Genomic DNA, 25,946 nt, shown 5'->3' on the forward strand with positions numbered 1-25,946 from the left:
TCTCTCTCTCTCTTGCTATATATATATATATATATCTCCCTCGCAATGTCTCACATCAAGCACATGAAAAGCTCATAATAATTTCACGTGTTATTTGTCTAATGGTGCTAGCACTTCGGGTGCTGTGGCCTCTTTTTTGTTGGGGAATTTGAAATTTGCATGAAAGTGGATGGCATATTTCATGCGTGTGCGTGGTGTGGATTGTGTAGTCCACAGCCTCTGAACTGGTTTATGGTAAGTACACAAACGGCGAATCCTCTATGGTTCTCAGCGCAGATGGTAAAGATCTACTGTATCTCGTGAATGTCATCAGGAAAGATGGTCAACTTAACCTCCGGTTGTCAGTGTAGATGATGGATGCTGGGCTTTGTTATGTGTAACAGACACAGACGTTTACTTTCCCTTTGGAAGATGCTGGCCTTTCTTGTTTCTCTGAAACTTGTACTGGGATACTATTTTTTCAGAGTTTGTGGTTGAGTGGTGTTTTTTGAGAATCTTGAGCATTGTTTGGATAAATCATGAGTTCTTCTTGCAAAAGGCTTTCATATGACAAAATATCAGTTGTTAATGCCCCAAATGATTATCGCATTGTTAAGAAACACACGACCTTTGTGTTGCGCAACAGAATAAATGGGTCGATAGAAAACTGGCTCAAAATGAAGGCTGATTTGCAGTGGGTTCGTGGCTGTTAAATTGTACTAAATGAGAAAAAAAGCTATAACGTTTAGGGAAAATTATGTATATATCTTATATAATTTTTGTTATTACCAAAATATCAAATAGTTTATGTTATTATTGGAATGTTCGATTGTTTCACTTCATAATAAAAATTTTAAAAATGATTTTTTTACCTTTTTTCGGTTTTCGAAGAACCTAAAATAGGTAGAAGCTAAGAATTTGCATTTTTATTTTCGGTTGTTTTGTTTTGGTTGTTGAACAACCAAAAATAGGACTGTGTATTTTAGTAAGCTTTTGGAATATGCAGTCCTATTTTCTGTTGTTCAACATCTAAAAATATCATATTTTTTTTATGTTGAACAACAAAAAATAGAACAGAAGTTTAGAATTTGCATTCTTATTTTTGGTTGTTCAACAATTGAAAATAGGATATTTTCGGATGTTGAACAATCGAAAATGAGATATTTTCAGATGTTGAACAATCGAAAATAGAACTGTGTATTTCAGAAGCTTAAACGAGCCTCGTTATTTTCGGTTGTTTAAGAACCGAAATTAGCTTATTTTTGGTTTTTGAACAACCGAAAATCTAGTCATTTCGGTTGTTCAAAAACCAAGAAAGAATAAAAAAAGGCTTTTTAAAATTTTTTTGTTATGAAGTGAAAAAAATAGATATTCCAGTAATAATGGAAAGTATTTGGTATTTTGGTAATAATGGAAACTATAAAGAATATATATGTGTAATTTTCTCTAAAGTTTATAAAAATGAGGTTTTTTTCAAAATTAAAGATTAAAAGTTCCCCTTGTTTTGCGCTTTCCGTTTTTCTAAGATTTGTGGCTTGTTACTAATTTACTAGTTTTGAGATTGTACACTATGAGACCATATCTTTACAAGGAAGTTACATTGCTCTTAACCATTAGATCTCAAATAGGGTGGCTTGAGGTATGCACATAGTTGGAAAACGTGTTTTTTGAATTTAGTCCAGTCAATGATAGAATTACAACTATGAAATTTGATGGACAAGAATGATTTTAACCTCTTTGTATTAAAAATAATGAAAAAGTTTACATAAGGTTGCAACTTGATAATGTAGAACTACATATATACCTCAAAAATCCATCAGATAAGGTAGTTTTAATGTTGAAAAACCCTTTAATTGATAATCTCAACATCGAAATGTATGACCATAAAAAATAAAAAGATTTTAAGTATCAGAAATAGTGTATTTTACAACATATTATCTATACCGGCTATTTTCAAGATTTTCATAGGTTTATAGATCTACTTGATTTTAACTATTTTTGAAATTTAAAATTTTATAATTAAATATACCAATAGATTTTGAGATAATCCTAAAAACATTTTACATCAAAATTATATACCATGATAAAATTTGAAGGTGCACCTTACTTTTACAACTACGGATGCATCGGTATGCCAACTGCACCCTAGAAATAAACGTTCTATGTGTACGTTTTCTTTCATGATTTTGGATATTATTCAGTTTACCAACGAGGTTTTGTTACAACGGGCATTCACTATATAATGGTAACGACCTGACTCCATTATATAACTGTAGTTTTCAAGTCCAATTCTCTTTATGGAGCGGTAAATAGGGTTTTTTGCCAAGTCAGGCCTTAATGAAGAAAATTGAAAAATCCAAGAAAATTGGGAAACAACAGTCCTTGTGTTTCATATATTTCCACTAAATCATTATGAAATTTGATGAAATTTTGAAAACAAAAATGCTTTCATTTATGATGTGGTATGTGGTGTAGGACAAGGAGTACTTTAGAACATCACTCTCAACATCTGAAGGGTAGATGGTGTGATCGAGCATCAATTTTTATCGGTGATGGCCCTACACTCTTTTATTATCCTAAAAGGGAGGATAGAATAATTTGGGAACGTAACCCCAAGGACAGTTTCACTGTTAAATCTTTATACGCCCTTCTCTTTATGAACAAATATGTACAAAACACGAATACTTTCAATATGAAAGTATGGAGTCGAAGATTTTTTATGGCTTTTGGAACAAGATCGAACACTTTCTATCGAACAATTAGAGAAAAAGGAGTGACCCTTACAAATGTGTGTATACTTTGCAAACAGGATGCTGAAGCCAAGTCTTACTTAATGCTGAAGCCAAGTCTTAGTTAGTTTGTACATGCCCCTATGTTTGTGTACTTTGCAAACAGGATGATGAAACCAATTCTCACCTAATTTTTATATGCCCTTATATATCTATGGGAATGGAGCAAAAATTTGTCTTCTTGGAACTGAATTGTTAATGATAGGATTCAAGATTTCTTCTAGCATAACCTGAATCCACCATTCCCAAAAGATTTGCAGACAAAGCAAAGGATATTGGGCAGATAATTTACTCTATCATTGTACATGTGGTGCCATGGGCAATATCTCTGCCTAAATTCAGGGACATTCCATAAGAGTTATTTTTTAACAATTATCGAGACCTACTTTTCAGGAGAAATATTAAAGCAGTAAAGAACTCGCTTTGTTCCCCCACCCCCCCCCCCCCTCAAATTGGGTGGTACAAGCTCAACTTTAATAGAAGCCTTAAGGGTGAGGCTCAAAAGGCAGGCTATAGAGGTTTGTTGAGATATAGCAAGGGAACATAATATTGGACGTACAATGGGACTCTACAGCTGTGCAACATTAATGAAGTTGAGCTTTGGGCCTTAGAAAGAGGGGTATCAAGCTTACATTAGACTAGAGGTGCACGTTATAGTGGAAGGTGATTCGGTTAATGTAATTGTATGGTGCAAGGAACCCTCAGCTATCGAGCTCTTTTGATGGACCAAGTAACTCTGTATCTTGAAGGAATGGTGGTAAGATTCCAGTATGTAAACCATGAAAGATGCAATGACGCAAATGCTCTAGCGAAGGAGGCCACACATAATGGAGGGATGCAAGGAAACTAGAAATGCCTCTTTTCTTTCTCCCCCCTCTACTTTCTGCTTCGCCTTTTTCTGTTCTTCCTTCTTTTTTCTTCTCCTCCTTTTCGTTTCTCTTTTTTATTGTTATCTATGTTATTTTGTATTGTCTTTCATTCTCTTGGTAAAAATATAACTAACATTAAAAAAAAAAAAAGATGAAAATTTGAAAACTATACTAAAGGTTTTTGTTTGTCGAAGCACTGCATCACCATTGCACAGTCCAAAATGGATTACATAATAATATTGAGTTCCATAGGGGCAATTAAATTTTAAAAATCATAAATACATGTAAAATGACACATTTTGAAGCCAATTTGAATGATGAGGAGGCTCAATGTCATCTCAAGCTCCATAAGCGCAATAAGTGTCATCCTGTTTGTATACTTACCCGTTTATAAATGAGTATGTTGGTTGGAGAACTTGGTAGCCCTTTGTAACTCAAGGTTCACCCCTTCTAGTCACACCCCCATGCTATTGCTCATGCTTGGTCTCAGGTACTCCTATGTCATCACCAACATTTATATTTGTGGCCTTATCGATGTCATCATCGTTGTCAAGAGATCTTCCCATCCTCCATCTCCTTTCTCCTCCAACTTGTTCACGTCGTCCTATTTCTTTCCGTCGATTCTCATATTCTTTTTTGTTTCTTTATCAATTATTGGGCCCATCTCTTTCCAATTCTCAAAAGTGGCTCTCCAATTCCACAAATTATCTCTTAGGTGGTTCCTCCATAAATATAATCCAAGCTGTTTCGATCATATTCAATACTTCCCTTCATTTGCCACTTTCGGAGGTATAAATTTAAGAGATGGTATACAAATAGATTATTTACTTTTTGTACAAAGAAGTCAAAATTATTTTTGTCTCGTAGATTTCAAGATGGTTGGTTATAAGAGTGTTATGAGCCTACCAGGTTGATTGACTTCACCATATGAAGTTGTTATTTCCATTGAATCTCTTAATGTCATACTTGACGCTTGAGCCCTTTCTTGTCATTGTGGTAGCAAACCCCAGAACGCGGAATAACCTGATAGGCTCAAATACCAATGGTGAGAATCTTCTCTCTATATCTACAGGTAAGAATCAATTTACTGATTCTTGGATTTTAGATTCTGGATGTTCTTTTTATATGTGCCCAAAAAGAAACTGATTCGAAACCTACAAGTCATATAATGGTTGGTTTGTTCTAATGGGGAATGATGCGGTATGCAAGACCATTGGAATATGAACTATCAAAATCAATATGTTTCATGTGATAGTACGAATCTCATTAGATGTGATGCATGTCCCACAATTAAAGAAAAACTTAATATCTTTGGGGGCCTTTGACTCGAATGGTTGCAAGTATACAGCAATAGGTGGAGTCCTCAAGGTTAGTAAGTGATCTGTGGTTGTCATGAAATGTCAGATGGCTAGGAACCTATACAGGTTGATAGGGAATACAGTTACAGGTGGAGCTTCTGTAACCACAGATGTAGAGTTCAGCAAATATGAGTCTTGGGCATATGAGTGAATGAGGTATGATGGAACTTCATAAAAGGGAATTTCTGTAGGGTGTCAGAGCTTGTAACATGGATTTCTGTAAGTATTGTGTTTTCGACAAACAGTGCAATATTAGATTCAGAACTGTAGTTCATACGAGCAAGGATATAGTAGACTATGTACACACTGATGTATGGGGGCCTTCACCAATCAAATCCAAGGGTGGAGCAGAATACTTCATTACTTTCATTGATGATTACTCAAGAAAGGTCTGAGTCTACTTCATGAAACACAAAAGTGAAGCATTCATGAAGTTTAAACAATGGAAAGCAGAGGTAGAAAGAAAGACATGAAAGAAATTGAAATGCTTGATATCAGATAATGGAGGGGAGTACAAGTTTAGAGAATTTCAAGAATTCTGTAAAGAAGAGGGAATTGTACGTCATTTTACCACATCAAAAACTCCTCAGCAAAATCGTGTGGCTGAGAGGATGAACAAGACTCTTCTGGAAAGAGCTCGCACTATGAAATTGAATGCAGATTTGAAGAAAAGTTTATGGGCAGAAGTAGTTAACATGTCCTGTTTCATTATTAACTGGTCACCATCTACAGTTATTGATTGCAAAATTCTAGAGGAGGTGTGAACAGGAAAGCCAGTAGATTATTATATGCTGATGATCTTTGGATATCCAACCTATGTCCATGTGCAAAGTGGGCAGTGTTCTAAATTGGACTCTAAGTCTAAGCAATGCATCTTTCTCGGTTTTGAGAAGAGAGTGAATGGATTCAAGCTTGGGGATCCTACTTCACATAAGGTTGTGCTTAGTAAGGACGTTGTGTTTGATGAATCTCACATAGTGAAGTCAATCAACATGCAAGATGACAAAGTGCAAGTAGATAAAAGTGATGAAAAAAGATCAACAGTCTAGGTGGAGCCAGAAGAGTCTGAAATACCAGAAAAGGAAGAATAATCTAGCTGCATACCAGAATAGCAACAACCACCTAGTGAACCCTATAATCTGGCAAAAAGCAGGAAAAAGTGTGTTCACAAGCCCCTGTGAGATACGGCTTTGAGGACATGGTAGCTTTTGTTCGAACAGTTGGTACTGGGCAAATCGATTCTTTCGAAGATGTCTATGTGATGCACATAATGATAAATGGATGACAACCATGATGGAGAAGATAAAGTCTCTTAAAAAGAACAAGACTTTGGAGCATGTCAAGAGGCCCAAGGAAAGAAAAATATGATTGAGTGCAAGTGGATATTTCGAAAGAAAGATGCAGCAACAGAAAAAGAATGTGAGAGATTCAAAGCTAGGCTCTTAGCAAAAGTCTAGGCTCAAAATGAGGGAGTGGACTACAATGAAATATTATCTCCTGTTGTCAAGCATACTTCAATAAGGTTATTACTTGCTTTAGTAGCCATGTTTGATTTGGAGCTAGAATAACTTGATATAAAGACAACATTTCTTCATGGTGACCTGGAGGAACAAATCTTTATGGAGCAACCTGAAGGCTTTAAGGTGCATGGAAAGGAAAATCAAGTTTGCTTGCTCAAGAGATCGTTTTATGGTCTTAAGCAATCTCCCAAGCAGTAGTACAAGCGCTTCGACTCTTTCATGGTGCGGATTGGCTATTCAAGGAGTGAGTATGATTGTTGTGTTTATTTTAAATTTTTTTATGATAGTTCCCTTATTCTCTTGATGCTTTATGTTGATGACATGCTCATCGCTGCCAATAATGCATATGACATAACCTATCTCAAGTCTATGTTAAGTTCTGAGTTTGATATGAAGCATCTAATGGCTGCTAATAGGATCCTTGGTATGGAGATTCATAGAGATAGAAGTGTAGGTAAACTCTGGGTAACTTAGAAAATGTATGTTGAAAATGTGGTGGAGCGTTTCAACATGAAAAATGCCAAGTTAGTTAGCACTCCATTGACGAGTTATTTCAAGTTATTTGAATGATAGTGTCCCACTACGGATAAGGAGATAGAGCAGATGTCTCTGGTACCCTATGCTAGCGCAGTCGGAAGCCTCATGTATGCTATGGTTTGTAGAAGACCGGATTTATTTCATGCTGTCAGTGTTGTTAGTCGATACATGAGTAATCATGACAAGGAGCATTGGAATGCAATCAAGTGGATTTTCAAATATCTAAGCAGGACGTCAGATCTTGAAATTATGTTTAGCAAGAAGAGAAGCTCTACAAAACTGGTGGGATATGTCAATACCGACTATGCTGGTGATTTAGACAAGTGATGGTCTACTACAGGGTATGTATTTACACTAGCGAGTAGACTTATTTCATGGAAGGCAATGCTTCAACTTACGATTGCCTTGTCTATGACAGTTGCAGATTACATGGCAGTAGTTGAGGCTGCAAAGGAGGCGATCTGGTTGACTGGTTTGGCTCGTGAGTTGGGGGTGGAGCAAGAAGGTACTGTGCTGCATTGTGATAGTTAAAGTGCCATAAATCTTACAAAGAATCAAGTGTTTCATACAAAGATAAAACACATTGATGTGAGATATCACAATATCAAAGAGCTTGTGTCAGAATGAATCATTCACCTGAAGAAAATTCATACGAATAAAAACCCTGCAGATATACTTACAAAGCCGATAACTATGGAGAAGTTCAAGCTTTATTTGCACGATGTGAAGTTGGTAGGCTCTGTTACCAATTTGAAGAAACGAAAAAACAATCCATGAAAACAAGAAAGAAGAAAGAAGAAAGAAGAAAGAAGAAATAAACACAAAAGAAAGAAAGAGACAAGCAACCACAACGCAAATATATACGTGGTTCGGCAACGTGCCTATGTCAATGGGAGATGAGAGCTTCTTTATTGGCAATGGAGGATAGGGTTACAATAGCTCTCTTCCTCCTGGCCACAAGCCCTCTTGGCTTTTAATGGCCTTCCGAAGTCGTCCTTTTGATTCTACCTTGACAGATCTACTTCCTCAGAATATAAGACATCAATCTTCAACAGGTCACAATCATTTTTGTTTAGTAGATTTCAAGATGGGTTGTTATAAGAGTGTTATTGATTAACAGAAAGTTCCCCAAAAAAAGTTCTTGAACTTCATGACTCACCACAACCATCCAATTTGATATCGAATGAGTGAGAATAGTTGTGAATGTGTACCCACTAGAACAAACTATAATTTTACTCACACCTATAGTGGAACAAGTTTGGTTGAACACCTTGATTGCCATAATTTGTAGGTTGGTGCTCTAGTGCCATGTAGTTCTCAAAACTCAATAGAAAATATAGAAATAACTCATTAAAAGATCTCACAATGAGTGAGAAATAACAAATAAGAGAACTTGATAGCCAACTTGGATCCGGCTAAGTGTGCGATTAGTTAGCATGGTTAGTTGCAATTTTTCCTTATACATCATATATGTATCCATACAATACTATTAAGTCAGAGTTAAGGGATGTACACATGTCACAAAAATAGAAAATACCCTATCACTAGAGGGAATTCAGGATAGATGACCTTCAAAGAAAGGGCATTTAGGAGATATCTTTTTATTTTTCAATAAAAATTTTCTATCGGTTAACCATTAATAATAATAATAATAAATAAATAAAATTCTATCATATCTCTATGTGATATTGATATGTGTTTGGCTCCCACGTGAGTATAGGACCTTTAGGAGATATCTTTTTATTTTTCAATAAAAAATTTCTATCTGTTAACCATTAAAAATAATAATAATAAATAAAATTCTATCATATCTCTATGTGATATTGATATGCGTCTGATTCCCATGTGAATATATCTCCCTCTTTCCTATTTCTACATAATCTTGAGTAGAAAATATAGAGAGACATTAGAAAATTTGGTTATTCAATTATTTTTATATAACTACAGTTAGTGTAATTTAATTTAAATATATCTTGGGGATAGTTATAGGATAATAGATTTTCGTACCAAATTTGGTGTTTTAAATTTTAAAAATGATTAAAATCAAGTAGATATATGAACATATGAAAATCTTGAAAATAAACAGTGTAGATAATATGTTGTAAAATGTACCATTTCTGAGACTTAAAATAATTTTAGTTTTTATAGTCATATATCTCGATGTGATGTCAAGATGACCAATCAAAGGGTTTTTCAACATTAAAACGACCTTTTCCGATGGATTATTGAGGTGCATCCGTAGTTCTACATTATAAGGTTGCATCCTTATATAAACTTTTCCAATTACTTTTGTCCTTTCTTCCATATTATAGTATAATATATGATATATTATAGAAAAATTATCAGATATATCCTATAAAGTTCTCTATGTTTCATATATAACAAAATTTCTAGTTTAATACACCTATACCCATATTTTATATATTTTTATAAATGATATTTTTATCTCCGCCATGCACATAAGTCTATGGTAGTGTATTACCCGTTGTACATAAGGATAATACATGTGCATTTTGGTGCTCTGAGATGCTTCGTTACATAATCATACACATCCCCGCTTGCATTATGGACATGTTCCCCACTTTATAAACGTGCCAATGATGCAAGAGCTTTTCCCAACATGAAACAGTAAATATCTCCCCCACAGTCACACTAAACGAATAAATCAAACAATCATACAAACAGATTCTAATAATTAGATATAAAAATAGATTTTGAGATAACTCTAAAAACATTTTACATCAAAAATATATACCAGGTTAAAATTTGAAGGTCCACCTTACCTCTAGACCCACGGATACATCCGTATGCCAACTGCCCCCAAAGTCATTAATAAAGTTCGCCTGTTCTCAGTGCAATTTCGCCGACATTTTGGTGACTACCCGTTCACATTTTCAAGCTCCAAAGCTAAAGCGTGTATGGTGGTCCTTCACATAAGTATGGTACTTGTAGTCCATCATACATAAATGCACAGCAAAAATATCTCGAAAATATTGTTTTAATGTTGAAAAAACACTCTAATCGATTATCTCGATATCGAGATGTATGAACATAAAAAAAAAAAAATTTTGAGTCCCATAAATAGTGCATCTTGTAATACATTATCTAGACTGTCCATTTTCAAGATTTCCATATAGATAGATCTACTCAATTTTAACTATTTTGGAATTTAAAATTTTCTAATTAGGTATGGAAATAGATTTTAAGATAATACTAAGAATTTTTACAACAAAATTAAATGTCGTGATAAAATTTTAAGGTATGTCTTAATTGGATTGTTTAAGGTTGCAACCTTATAGAAACCTCACCCAAACTTAAATAATGTACAATTAAAAAATAAATTAATTGTTTATAAGTTTAGCTATTGCATCAAATATGTATAAAAGTCCATCACATATATAGTAAACGTAAATAATATAGAATTTAAAAACAAATTAATTGTTTATAGATTTAGCCATTGCATCAAATATGTATAAAGATGGTATATTTATGTATGGAAAAGATAGTGTCACTAAATATGCATGTTGGAATAATTTTTCTTTAAATGTAAAACTTAGAGAGTTCTATGAGAGAGAGAGAGAGGGAGAGCGTAGTGGTAAAATTTTAGGTTTTATTTCAATTGTTATTTGTGCAGAAAAAACAAAATAAATCATACTATGAATATGCATGAAAAAATTAATAATCTACTATTGAATTGAGATTACACAATTTTTTGAGAAATGTTAATAAATAAACCTTAAACAATCCAATTAAGGCGAACCTCCAAATTTTCTTATAACATGTAATTTTGGTGTAAAAAATTCTTAGGATTATCTTAAAATATATTTTTATATCTAATTATGAAATTTTACACTCCAAACATGGTCAAAATTAAGTAAATCTATAAACATATGAAAAATCTTGGAAATGGACCGCCTAGATAATGTGTTGTAAGATGCACTATTTCTTGGACTCAAAATATTTGTTTATATATATGTATTTATACATCTCGATCTCGAGATGATGAATTAGAAGGTTTTTCAACATTAAAACAACTTTTTCCAATGGATTTTTGAGGTGCATCTTTAATTCTACATTTTAAAGTTGCAATCTTATATAAGACATTATCAAATTCTCACCCCCTATCCTATGTCCATCTTGCACTTTCTCTTTATTTATTTTTTATTTTTATTTTTTGAGGGATGCACTTTCTCTTTATCTCTCTCTTAAAAAAAAAGAAAAGAAACCAAAGCACATATAAATTCTCTCTCCAAATCTATGTTCTCTTCAATCTCCTTCCTTACTCATATTTTCCCTCTCTCCCTCTGATCCCATCCTAGGAGATGAATTAATTTTCCTGACCCAAGTTGTATGCTCTCAAAAGGATTTAGCACTCACATCAAATCTCTCTCAATTCACATACCCCCGTCCTTGTGCTTAACCTATACAATTGAAACTTAATTATTAAAAATATTAATCCATATAAAATTAAATTACATCTAAGTTTGTGCATTAAAAAAAATCAAATTAGATCTAAATTTATGCATTAAAAAATATTTTATTTTGATAGGAAAATGAAAATTAGTCAGATAAATAAGATAATAAATAAAATTCGGTAAAAACGTCATCCTTATTAGAAGATTGTGACTTGTCAATCATTTAAGGGTTTGATAATTAAAAAACTTTATGAGAAATTTCTATCACTATGAAAACGGTGCGGTTTCTATTAGGTTGCAATCTTAAATAATCCAATTAAGATAACCTCCAAATTTTATCATAACATGTAATTTTGGTGAAATTTTTTTTTGTAGGATTACCTCAAAATCTATATTTGTATCTAATTATAAAATTTTAAACTCAAAAAATGGTTAAAATCAAGTAGATCTATAAACATATTAAGATCTTGAAAATGGACGGTCTAGATAATGTATTGCAAGATGCACTATTTTTGGGACTCAAAATCTTTTTTTTTTTTCATTTTCATATATCTCGATGTCGAGATGATCAATTAGAGATTTTTTAATGTTAAAACAACCTTTTCTAATGGATTTTTTAGGTACAAATGTGATTCTACATTTTAAGGTTGCAACTTTATATAAACTTTTTCCTTCTTAAAATTTTAGTACATGAGGACTTTTGTTATCTATTTCATTTACTATAGTATCTATAAATGCATCACATAATTTCTCATCTAAACCATACATTCAAAACTTGGGGTGGCAATAGGTAGGGTCTGGCTGGATCCACACTCAAAACCGAATGCATTTGGGTCTAGGTTTTGGACCCGGACCCGAACCTAACCCGTCAGCTCCAAAAGTTGGACCCATAATGTCGGGTCTCGGATCTATCCCTTCGTGTCCAGAGTCTAGTTGGGTCCATTGCTACCATCACTCTGAGCTTCTTCTTTTTTTCAATAGGATCACATTCATCTGCCATTATATTTCAAGCGGTCTAATTTGTTGTTTAATAGCTGTAGATAACTACGAAGTCTTATTGTATATGATCATTAATACACTCAAACAAATAAGGCTTGAAGTATTTTACTTCCAAGTTTACAGGTAGACCTGACCCGAACCCAGACCCAAATAGTGCTCGTGTCCAGGTTTTGGACCCATGCCCGACCTGCAGGTCCAAATATAACACCCACAGTCGGACCTGTGTCTGCTATATCCATAGGGTCGAAGGTCGGGTCGGGTTTGATTGCCACCCCTACTCAAAAGAGGCACTAGCAGAGAGAGAGAGATTATCGCCAGTATGTATACGATGGAGTGAGAGTTGGTATCCCACAAGAAAATTTAGCGGGTGTTTTGAGGGACAATTTATCTGAGACCTTCTTTCTGTGTTGAATCAGAGTTTAGAGAGAGAGATTCCCCCAAGTTACAGGGTCTTAGTAAGAGAGAGAGGGAGAGAGATCTGCATTCCCAAATTGCATTTACCAATTTTAGAGAGAGAGAGAGGTAGTTTTGTAGACGATGGAAGTGAAGGAGTTGGAGAAGCTTCTGCGTTACAGGTTTCGTGACCCCCAATTGCTCAAAGATGTTGTTCAGCTAATCAATTCTTCTTCTTCTTTCTCATCCAAAACATCGCAACAGGAGAGGCTCAAATTCATAGGTCATGAAGCTCTTGCCCATGTCTTCATAAAGCTTCTCTTCAAAAGATTCCCCTCTCTAACCCCTCGTGAGCTCAGCCTCTTTCGAGCCGCCAATACCAGCACTGAGAAGCTCGCCATGATCGCTGTAAAACACGGTTTCTGTGTTTTTCTTCTTCAAAACTCTCCCACCCCTGACGACAAGGTATACAGAACTGCCCCTCTTTTATGTTTGTTCTTTTGTTTCTCTCTCTAGAATTTCGGCCACTTTTGTTCATCTCTTTAGAATTGCCCTTTCCTGGCTTGTGCTTTTGTTTCTCTCTCTAGGGTTGCGTGTCCGTTTTTGTGTTTCACTCACTAGGCATGCCAATTTGCAGGTTTCAGAATTCATTGATGCCATTAACGAGAGCCCCGACAATGCTTGTCTCATGAAAACCCCCAAAGTCCTTGCAGACATGGTGGAGTCCATTGTTGGCGCAGTCTATGTAGACACTGGTTACAATCTTGAGATACTTTGGAATGTAATTACACCAAATTTTATTCCAGCTTTTGTTTTGAACTCTTATCATTCCCGCCAGCTTCTCTCTGTTGAAATGTGCTTGTTTTTTGTTGCTTGATGCCCAGGCAATGCCTGGTTTGTTTTTTGTATTCCTTTTCCTGGCATTAGTTTGGGTTTTTTGGGGCTATTGTTTTTCGGACAGATGCTGTTTTTATGTTTTTTCTTTTCTTATATAGAGAGAAGAAACTAGGAATTCCTGGAATTTTTTTTTTTTTGGGGGTAATTCAATGGGGATGGCTAGCCTTCCTAATCGTTTTTGGAATTCATTAGTGGTTTTTGAATACCTTAGGTGATAATGGAACCCTAGACCTTATTTGGGGCACAAGTGGTGCTACCACCACGACCCCAACCCCATTAATTCCTGGATCTGATTGAGCTCTTCTTCATTTTGTAATTGCATGCTTTGCATGCATTGAGAATTGCATATCTCCTACTGTCATTCTTCAGTATTTTGCTTTTGCACCTATATGTAAATTATTTGTAATTGCTCCCTTTTTTTCTTCTTGTTTGTGTATGTGTATGACGGCTATTGTTTTCGACTAATTGCTTTATGCTTTCCCCTGAGGATATTAATGAATTGTAGACTTTTATGAAATCTAACTTCTGAATTCAAATGAGAGTAGACAAATGTGGCATGTTCTTTTGGCAACTCAATTGCTAGCAGATGTTTTTTTTCTCAGGTTTTCCATGACTTTTTCGAGCCTATTGTCACTCCTTCGACCCTCAAAAATCATTCAGTGACTGAGCTCCAAGACTTAACTCAGAAACAAGGGAAGCAAGTGAAATTGAATGCTCACAAGCGCAAGGTGAGAAGTTATTATGGTCCCATTGAAAAAGCATCACCTGATGAGAGTAAGCACGGTGCAAGCCCTTCCATGATTATGGACAACAAATTTGTGGAAAAGATGGAATACTTAAAGCTTACAGACAAAGTCAAGGAGAGAGATTTTCAGAGTCCCATAACAACCAATGTCAAGGAGGAGAGAGAATCAGTCAAATCTTTAAGCAAAAGTGAGGAGGAAAGACAACCAATGAAACAGGCCGGATATTTGTATGTTCCGCTTGCTTAGTGCATCTACTTTGAATGTGATTTTTCCTTTGGAGTTTAGAGACATGGAATTCATACTTTGGAGCACACATGCATTTAGATATTCAGTAACGTCTTGTAACTGTATGGTTATTGTAAATAAGAAATAATCTGGACCTTAATTTCTTCTTTAGTTTCAATGCTGGTTTTTTCTTTTCACCTTTCCTATTAAGAACTGGATATATATATATTAGAAAGCACCGAATAGATGTACTACGTAACAAATCATGTATTTCTTTTGATTTAATTTCAAAAGGCCCATCCAAATGCACATGATCATGAGTTGGAATAGTTGAAAATGGGTAAAATGTCAAATATTTGAGTGGTAGTTGTATTTTGATAGATTTCCCATATTATATAAAGGTTCTATGAGCCAGCCAGCCTATGTAATGGTACAGGCTCCATGTGCTGGGCAACCTAGGTTGAATGATGAGCAATTGGATGGCCAACATTCACTAAAAATGGTGACAATTTTTGGCACACTTTTTTGGCATGTATAATTTTTTTATTTTTTTTGTGACCTAGATGAGGCGCACATTTTTTGCTAAATGGTATCCATTATAATTGTGCTTTAAAAGAAATTTTTTTTTTTCTTACACACACAGTTGACCATCCAGATCTATAATATTGAATTTTTGTCTGTCTGGCTCAGAGAATGATTTACTTGCTTCTCTGTAGGAGAAGTACTGAGCAACTTTAGGTCCTACCATAAAATCAAAAAGGTCGGGTGATCAATCATTGGGTAATCGAAGGGATAAGGCAGGTTGTGGGATGGATGGGCAGGACTAAGAATCCGAGAAGGGATAGAGGCAAGGTAGGGTTGGATGAGAAGAACAAAGCAATACTATTCCATAGGTCGGGCTGCCTATGTATGTTATATATTATATTATATTATATTATGCTTCATTGCTAGAGCTAATGGCACCATGAAAGCGGCTTATTCCTTTGTCGATCTTGTTTGTTTTTTCAATGATATTTTTGCATGATCCATTGGTCATATAGTTATTTCTTATCTATATTTAGATAAATGTCTTACCAATAGGCGATAAGATGAGAGAAAGTAGACTTAGGTGGGTTGGCCATGTGTAGCGCAGACCCAGCATAACACCTATTATGAGGTGCGAGTTAGTTCAACTGGAAGGCTCGAAAAGAGCAAGGGGTAGGCCTTTAATAGAGCAGAATGACGGACTAGGATTTGTGTAGCCGATCCCAATTAGTTGGCAAAAGGCTTCGATGATGATTCAGTTTTAGGAAGAGCAAATTATCAAATAGTAATTAGTAGGACTTGGTAAAGCACTACTTTGAGAAAACCAAGGGTCATTTTATCTACATACAGCTATGATGGCTCTCTATATGAGCCTTCGATTGGGAAGCAAATATTTGTTTGCGCACAATTCATTCTCTAAATTTTAAAATATAATATGGTGCAGCAATTAAATTTTTGGTTGGGGCTCAGGACTCAGCCTCTTCCTGAGGCTAGTAACTTGGGCAAGTTGGAGTGTACTTGCCCGAGTACTGTACGAGCCCAAAAAGGGCTAAAAGATGCAAAATAAATTTTAAAAAATGCTAAAATAAAACAGTATAAAACAAAAGAAATGATAAAAAGCATTAAGAGTCTATAAAAGATGGATAAACTATAAAGCAGATGGAATTGGGAAAAGAAATTGATTTATAGCTGGAAGCATATTAAAAAAACCCAAAAAAAGGGGAAAATAGAAAAACAGAGGATATAATAAGGAAACTCCCATATCAGCATCAAAACATCAAAACTATATTGACATTATTACAGTATAAATTTAATTTATACATTGAATAAAAAATTTAAATTTTATGATATTTTTATTTTTCTAAGTTTGTACCCAAGGACTCGACTCGGCAAGATACCGAGTCCGAGTCTTCGAACACTGCTATGGTGGGGTCCACAAAGATTAGGTAGTTAGTTTCTAATGTGAGTGAATATGGCTGGGTGTGTGCAGATAACGTCACCTTCCAACCAAGGGCTTCAGCCTGTTGGATTCATATTAGAGTATAAAAACTTATATATATTTTGATTTTCTGAATGCTACTATCTTCCAACACATAACATCTTTGATCCTTCTATTTTATGAGTTGCAATAGAGCTGATCCATGATGTTGCTTTTTGTCGTGGTGTCTAATGGACAGCTGATCTATAGAAAGAAGCTAGAGAAATTAGTATTATTTTCAACCATATGACACCCTTACCCTTGGTAAAGATCAAAGGCATATCATACCGTTCCATAATTGAAACAGTCCTTCGTTGAGGCCTACAAGGTTTCTGTTTCTTATATTTATCTTCGGTAAGCTTTCATGGGCGAGCTATCTTCCTTCTTCTTGTCTCGGATTAAATTTTATATGGGTAAGGATTTGGGGATTGCTTGAGAGCAAGAGTCTATTTTGGTGGATATGGTGGGGAAGTTCATTTTCGGCAGTGTGGGATGATTGTTAGGTAATAAAAACTAGAACCAATCCTCGTAGAGAAAACCTTGGATTTTGTGAAAAAATAAACCTAGGATTTTGCTAAAAGGAAAAAAGAGACCTCTGATGTTTGGTTTAAGAAAAAAGATATTCAAGACATGTCTATGTTTCTTCCATGATTTTGAGGAAGAAGACAAACTGTGAGGGAAAGTTGGATGGACGGAAGTCTCCTTTTGGGCATTTATGTGTTCTTCTTTTGTGAGAGCTTTTATTGGAGGTTTTGTAGACAAGCCATTCTTTTGTTTTTAGATCTCGTAGAAGAGATTTTTTATATGTTTGAACTGGACTGCCATTTTGCTCTGGTATGTTGTTTTAAACTTGATCATAATCACCTAAAAGCTATGGTGCCTGATCTTAGCTGTGGAAATGCTGTAGCATTAAAATTTTATCATTTTGTAATTTGTCGTTGAAGTATCTGACATGGATATAGCACCTAATTGGAAAGTTCCCATTCTTAATTGCCCAAGAGGTATATTATTAATACATATATTGATACAATGTATTGGTAAGTGTAGCAGATGTTTCATTGTAGCGGATGTTTCATTTGACTTATTATAACTTGAACCGATGTCATTCTCATTAGATTTAATTTTGGTTTTGTATTTATTTATATCCGTATTATGAAGAAACTGCCTCAACCAAGCTATTTTATTTTTAAATTTGAGTAGCTAAATGAAACTGGTGGGAACTCATTCAATATTTGTTCCACAGATATTTGAATCTGATTTTGGCAGACCCTGACCCATGAGAAATCTTGAAGTGTTTCCATGTAGTGCACAGCTAATTGTGACTTGGGTGCTTATTTAAAAAATTATAGTATTGTGTCCTCTTTCTCTATGTTTCTTGTTTGCGACTTTGCTGAAATCTTATATTATTATTTTTGGAATGAGATTCTCTGAACTTTTCTTATTTCTTGGTGTAAACCTTGCATGACTTTGAATTGCATGTTTTGCATGCAGGCATCTTCAAGAAGAGGGCTTTGCCCTTGGTAAGATAGGTTACTACTCTGAGGAAGCTATGATGGAAATCAGGAAACGCCACTGTGTAATGGGAGAATCATTGGCAAGACTGAAGGATGAAGAGGGCTCCTGAATCCTGATTTTGAGCCATTCGACCGTTTGAGCTTTTACCTAGTGCGGGGATGTACAGTGTGAGAGTGTACTTACGGAGAAACAGAGGAATCTCGTTCTTTGAAAGGACAATGCTTAGGTCTCTCTCACACACGCATACACACGAGAGATGTATTTTATGTCATCTCATGCTGAAAAAGAATTGGATTCATCAAGAATTGTGCGCCGGCATTCGAAGAGATTGTTCTACTAATCATTCTTCTTAAGTTACTGTCACTGCTCTTTGTATCACTTTCGGCATATGGCCTTGTATAATAAATAATACATGGCCAGGCATTCAGCTGCCGGTTGTCAACATTGGATGGTGGAGATTAAGCGATGCCCATTATCAGGAACTGCACATTTTCTCCACCTTTTATATGTAGAATGGATAGTGGATGCCGCCTCACATGTGCTACGCAGCATTTATGCTAAGAGAGGCTGTTTTCCCCTAGGAGCATACCACCCATTTACTCCTTTGGGTAAGCCTAATCTAGGAATGTTTATGCGGCTTGAAATTTTGGGGTATAACTTAATGTATATTAACCTCAAAAAAATTTAAATAAATTCAAATTCTACTCTTTTAAGTCCCTCATCATCATCATCATTTTAGTTTTTTTCCAATTAATTAGAACCGGTTACATGAATTCTGATTTTCTATTATGTTATATTAAAGGTCATATCTTCAGTGAGGCTATAAGTCTTTATATTTTTTCGGATTACTTCCAACCACATTCTTTTGGATTTACTTTTTGTCCTTTTCGGTCATTCCAATTGAATTAACTTGCCATCATAAGACCATCATGAATCCTAAAGTGCTTAAAAAAATAATTTCTTAAGATTGATCAAAGATAGTCTAAGTTTTGGGCGGTGAGATTGAAGTAGTTAATTTTATTCTTTTTTTTAAATAATCGTCTAGGGATTTTTAAGTAGATTTCAATAGTTTGAGATCTAAAAAAATCCTCCTAAGTAGTTCTTACATTCAAGGGAACAAATACATAGTATGCTCCCATGGAGCATACTAATTATTTGAGAAACGCTTGTCATTGTCTGTTGGAGATGTAAATACGGGAAGATTTTGACCTCTGGAAGCCACAGAGTATGGTCTTTCGGGTACTTTTTAAGCGCTGGGATGCATCAGGTAAGTTGTATTTTTAAGCAAAGGGAAAAGTTTATATAGAGCTGAGGCCCTAAACCATCAAATTAGAGCTTATCTCAAAAATTTCACAAGAAGAGGTTGTTTTAATGCGCAAATATCTCCAAAACGATCATCTCGACATCAAGATGCATGGACATGAGACAAAAGTGAATTTTAAGTTTTGGAAATAGTTCTTCTTGTAATACATTTTTTGACCGTCAATTTTTAAGAATTTCAAGTTTTCATGGATCCGCTTGATATCTGCTAGTTTTGAAGATTTAAATTTTATAATTAGATATGAAAATATGTTTTAAGGCCGTCACAAAGATTTTCAATGTTGAAACTATAATTCTCGATACCATTTAAAGGTGGGCTCTACTTTGATTGTTTAGAACCTTGGGTCTATGCAAACCGCACCCTTTAAGAAATGGTTGGAAAATTATTTTTGCAAAATGCCTAAGAAATGAAGGTAATAGGAAGAAGTCAAGCACATCTTTAAGGAGCTGGAAAAAGGCCAAAAACGGACTGATGTGGACATGGTTCAGATGGGGACCTTGATTCCATTCTCATGTGCTGACAATAATTTCTCCTCTTGAAAGTACAAAGGTTCTGCTTAAAATCAGCACTTTTCAAATCCTCTATTGGGAGGCCAAATGGTCACACCTGTTGAACTGATCTAGGCATGATCCGATTGATTCTTCAATTTGGGAGTTGGTCTCAAGAGAATTTAAATAATAATTTTGAATTTTAAAAAATTAAAATTAAAAAATAAAAATTAAAAAATAAAAATTGAAATGAGTTTGAACTGATCAATTCGGAGACAATCTAGATTGTCTAGTTCCTTGACAGACTTATTTGGTTTTATGACAGAATGGGGCAGGTCTATCAAATTTGGACATTATGACTAACACTGATTCAGATCAGCGGTTTTTAAAACATTAGCTGAAACTAAAATAGTCAAATAGATTGTGGCATGATTTGAAGTTAAAAATTGAAGACCCGCTTATGATAGTGATTGTTGGGTAGTTCATATCACTGTTACATATATATTAGCCCAATGGTCGCATGAAAACTCTCTATCTTTAGGAGGCCAATTTTTGGTATGTAACATCTTCAATCCAGATTAACTTCAAAAAAAGATGGAAAAGCCAAACCACAAATGAAATATCTGTGCTGTCTTGAGTGAAGCTATAAAAGTATGTTATTTTATTATGTGGTTCTTGAGATTATGCCGACATCTATTCTCATAACCCTCTTCATTGAATCTATGGGCGTGCAGTCTTCCATGTCCTAGAAGCCCTGAGAACATGTGCCAAGTATGAGGAAGAAGACTTGTGAAAGTTCAAGATCCACTAATGGCCTTGGAGTACATTAATTTATTCGATTTTGAGGGAGTTGGTCATGAAATCTTGATTTGTTGAAGAACTTTCGACCGTTATTTGAAGAATCAACGGTCTTTGAAGAATCGATGATTTGGGCTCGGACTCGCCCGAGTCATTTGGACATGGCAAGGTGCTGGTCTGGATGAAAAACAGAGGAAGTCACGACTCATTGAGTCCTGAGTCCCAATCCCCTTGTGTATTTTGTTTAGAGATTCGGTTGAGTGGGACCTTGGATTCAGCCAATTTGATGGCTGACTGGCAGTTAGGACAATGGCGAAGCGTGAGTCGGGATCCCTGTTTTCCTTACTATTGCCTAAGATAGACCTCTTTTCAAATTTCATGAATATCTTTGTGTCTGGTACTTTGGTCTTAAAAAGTCAATAGATCAAGACAAACACACTTTTTGCATATATATATATATATATATATATATGGAATATATGGAAAAAGTTTATATAAGGATACTACTTTATAATGTAGAACTCCGGATGCCTCTTAAAAATCCATCGAAAAAGGTAATTTTAATATTGAAAAACCTTTTGATTGATCATCTCGACATTGAGATGTATGACTATAAAAAACAAAAAAATTTCAAGTCCGAGAAATAATACATTTTACAACATATTATCTGCATCGTGCATTTTCAAGATTTTCATATGTTTATAGATCTACTTGATTTTAACCATTTTTAAAATTTAAAATTTTATAATTAATATAAAAATAGATTTTGAGATAATCCTAAGAACAGTTTACATCAAAATTATATACCATGATAAAATTTGAAGGTGCATCTTACCTCTACACTTACAGATGAGTTTGTATGCAAACTGCACCATATATATATATATATATATATATATATATATATATATATATATATATATATATATATATAAAGGTAATGATTCTATGAGACCCTCCCACACCCATGTGTGGAGGACCTTAGAGGATCACCATTAAATTTGGCACAGATCTCTAGAAAAGTTATTCCATGAGTGTGGAACTTGACTTTCTTGATTTTTTTAAAGATCTGTGCCAAATTTAATGGTGATCATTTGGAGTCCTACACACATAGGTGTGGGAGGGTCTCACAAAGCTATTTCCACATATATATATCTATATATATATATATATATATATATATATATATATATATATATATATATATATATATATATATATATATATATATATATATATATATATATATATATATATATATATATATATATATATATATATATATATATATATATATATATATATATATGAAAATCAAATCCAGAACTGGAACATACCCAAGGTTCCCATATCTGATATTTACAAAAAGGGTACATTCGACCTTAAAGTCGGATATGCCATAAAAACAGTAGAAGAAACTCTTTCTGTTACTAGTAATCAAGAGGATTTCCAATTACTATCTAAAAAAATATTACAAGTTCATCAAAATAAGAATTATAAATATTTACATATAGGATTAATACAAGTAGCAGTTAAACCACTCACTAGACTAAGACTAAATAATTCTATTCTAGTTTGTTTACGAGATACTAGACATAACAAATTCTCAGATTCTTTACTAAGAATGGTAGAAACTAGTTTATGTAGTGGACCAATATATTTCAATTGCTTTCCAAATTACCTCAAGGGTGACATAGGGGTTAGGTCAAGAGGAGAATGACTGGGCATGAGAGGCCCATATCTATTGCTTTGAATTAGGTCCATTGGTTGTTTGCCTTTGGAAGAAGGATTCATTTTTGTATTAGTAATATGTTTAGAGATGTGCAAACCTTGAGAAGAGAAAACTGTAGGGCGAAATGATTTCGTCCTGTTGTCTTCTTTAGGATGATGGTGGATATGGTCCCCCCTGCAAAAATTCACGGGTTAAGAAGTCAGGAAGGGAATTAGAAGAGCCGTGCAGATGTTCAATGGAAAAATCGAATGCAGATAAAATTGCTTGCCAACGGGCAAAAATTTGTTTAGAAACAAGATTTTGGACATCTTTTTGCAGAATATCCTTTGCAGCTTTACAATCAGTGCGTATAAGAAAATGTTGATTGAGAATATCAGTTTGAAATTTGCAAACACAATGGATGATAGCAAGTAGTTCCTTTTTAACAGTGGAATAATTCTTTTGAGTTGGATTCCAGGCTTTTGAAGTAGTAATGCAGTTCAAGTTAGTCTTTACTTTTAAAATTTCTGATTATACTCATACTTCTTGGATTGTCTTTGACATTTCAGTATTACCAATTATTGTTATAATATTTGCATTTCTTTATTACATTTCTATACTTCAGCAATTAATAACCTATAATACTACAATCTTTTCTTACTTATTATAAATTCCGCAATCTTTTATAATTTCCTTACCAGTTTAATACTTAGGGAGATTCTTGGGAAGAAGAACTCAGAGCATCAAGGATATCTTCCAGCATACCAAGCAGACGATCTCGCAGCAGCAGCACAGCAGCACAGCAGCACAGCAGCATAGTTTCTTTAGATCTAGATCTTCTCATACTTTCTCTCTCATAAGATCTCTTCTCTTCTTCTTACCTTCTTCTCTTCTCAATCTGTATCTAAGACAAAGGTCATCGACGACTGAACTTCATAAAGTCGGTAACCTCCATAACTTTTATGTGTGATTGTAATCAGTCCTCTTTACCTTCCTATTTGCCTTCCGAATGGAGGAAATTTGCAAGCCTGTGTATATGTGATACCATCTTTTGCCCAAGAATCTCCCTAAGTATTAAACTGGTAAGGAAATTATAAAAGATTTATATGTTTTATCGGGTTTATCTCGATGTTTTTTCTTCTTATATACTTTATGTATTTTGGGTGGTTTAGTTTTATCTATATGACCGTGGTCCATATGATAGCCAAATTGTTGGCAGAAAACACCTAATTCTTTCTTACCACTTAAATTCTGTTTTTCGAGTTGTTTTTTGAGTTTTAAGTCTGTGCATAGGGCTAAGCCTTCAGCACAAATTTTTGAAGATAACTCGCCTAAAGTATATTGGGAATAATTGATCATACCGCTATTTTTATTTTTGAGACGTTCCTTTACTTTTTCAGCAAAGAGATAAGGTAGTCCTGCTACAAATTTTTCTTTCCAGTGATCTAGATGACTATCTTCTCGGATAAGTAGTCGGGAGAAAAAAACGTCTTTATACCATTTATAATGTGATAATGTTGGACATCTTAAATTGGATAGAAGGTCAGCAGTTCTTGCTGCAAGTATTGATGTATTCCCTATGAAATGAAGAGCAATGGTGTATATTAGAGAATTGACAGCATCACTCTCAGAATATACCATATCTTGATTATGTTCATTTTTTGCTGTCCATTGCCTAGTATTGGTTAATATATTTTGTTTTGTTTGTTCATTTAAATATGAATCCCACCATCCTCTCAGCCATCCAGTGAAGCCTGAGACTATAGCTTTGGCTATTTCTTGGTCATGGCTTCCAGCCATTTTGCAAGCAGATGCATACATAGTCATATGCTTCATTGTATCCAGTATTTTATGATCAGAGATACCGTCTATATTCCAATCTATGATGGTCCTTCCAGAATATGTAGAAGTATGACTTGTCAAGTCTTCTTCTAATTGTATATCAATAGGAGTTGGTCTTTTATAATAAGGACGAGCATTTATTGGTTGCCAATTTCTATTATAATTAATCCGATTGATACTTTCTGGGTTAAGTTGTATTTCGGAGAATGCTTTTTGCATATTTTGTATTGTATTAACAATTGATGGTTCGATGATTTCATTTGTTTGGAAAAGTGTTTCTTCTTGTAATGTCATAGTATCATGTTCAGGAATTTTCTCTTTTCCTTTAGTATTATCTGGGAGAATAGGGGCGGATATTACTATTGTTGGCTTAGGTTCTTTTATTTCTAATTTTGATAATTTAGAAATTAGTTGTCCCATAAGAGTAGTATTATCTTCGCCTATAAGAAATTTTTCTTTATTCAAATCAGGAGGTGGTTTGAAAAACAATTGTTTTTTCTCTTTGTGACTAGGTGGTTGTAATAAATTTTCTATTCTATTTGATTGTTTTCCAAGGGTATGAAGACAGAGATTTGTATAATTGTTTTGTTCGATTATGTGTGGAAGTAACTCGATACGAGGTATATTAGCATTATTCAATTTGTAAGGTGTGGCTACTGTTTCATAGACAACTATTTGGGTAGATGGCGATCCTTCAGTTTGTTCTGAAGCTTTTGGTACCGTAGTTGCCATCCCTTGTATTTTCAGACTTTGTTCTGGAGGGTGTATGGATTTAATTGATTTTCCTTCTGTTGTATTAAAGGTAGTGTATTGAGTTTCTACAGTATTTAATTCAAACTCAGGAATTGGGATATTATGTTGTTTAAGAGTATCTCTTAACCAATCGAAAAAACATTTTCCTTTATTACCCTTTTGTCTCCATTTATTAAATTGAGAATGGAATAATTCTACTAATCTTGGTTTGAATTCTTTAACATACCATTTTCTGATATTATCATTTTCTGGAGATAGAAAATCATTTATAATATCTTCCTTTGTAAATGTTTCTTCAATTTGTAGCACTTGGATAAATCCTGATTCAGCTTGTTCATATTGAGGTATAATAATATTATCAGATGTGCGTAAAAACCCTTCTAACTGTGGTTTTGAAATTGGAGTAGCTGATATATGAGAATTCCGATCATAGGTTGTAACGGATTTTCGTGGAGGTTCTAAATCTCTGAAAGAATGGTTGCTTATGGTTTCTGATGTGGATGTCTTATCTAGAATTCTATTATTAGTAAATTGGATTTCAACATTTCCATCCGTATATTCTGAAATTCTGTCTGGGATGTTCTGAATAGGATTTTGTGATGATGGTTGGTTGTTATTATGAATAGCCCAGGTATGGGGTAGGACTATTTCTGACCATGATATTGTTTTTGGTATGATCGTATTTGATTTTTCTATATTGGTTTGAAAAAATATTGTTTGTCCCTTATTGTCTATTTGGAGTATATTAGGACATAATGTATTCATTACCTTATAATATATCCTATAAAT

General features: G+C 34.3%; 1 protein-coding gene across 1 annotated transcript; it reads left to right on the forward strand.

Annotated features, from left to right (window-relative positions):
• The first annotated feature begins 12,564 nt into the window (after positions 1–12,564).
• LOC18433658 (ribonuclease 3-like protein 2) lies at positions 12,565–18,951 on the forward strand. Its single transcript, XM_011624799.3, has 4 exons — positions 12,565–13,324; positions 13,497–13,640; positions 14,359–14,729; positions 18,221–18,951. The coding sequence occupies exons 1-4, from the start codon at positions 13,004–13,006 to the stop codon at positions 18,351–18,353; spliced, it is 969 nt and encodes a 322-aa protein (XP_011623101.2). The 5' UTR covers positions 12,565–13,003; the 3' UTR covers positions 18,354–18,951.
• The last annotated feature ends 6,995 nt before the right edge of the window (positions 18,952–25,946 follow it).

The sequence above is a fragment of the Amborella trichopoda genome, chromosome 12 (assembly GCF_054954075.1).
Source record: "Amborella trichopoda isolate Santa Cruz 75 chromosome 12, AtrichopodaSantaCruz75HAP2 v2.0, whole genome shotgun sequence".
Lineage (NCBI taxonomy): Eukaryota > Viridiplantae > Streptophyta > Magnoliopsida > Amborellales > Amborellaceae > Amborella > Amborella trichopoda.

Coding starts and splice junctions, on each gene's coding strand:
- LOC18433658 (XM_011624799.3), top strand. CDS start 13,004: ATGGAAGTGAAGGAGTTGGAGAAGCTTCTGCGTTACAGGTTTCGTGAC. Junction 13,325..13,496: donor CTCCCACCCCTGACGACAAG/GTATACAGAACT, acceptor GCCAATTTGCAG/GTTTCAGAATTCATTGATGC. Junction 13,641..14,358: donor ATCTTGAGATACTTTGGAAT/GTAATTACACCA, acceptor TTTTTTTCTCAG/GTTTTCCATGACTTTTTCGA.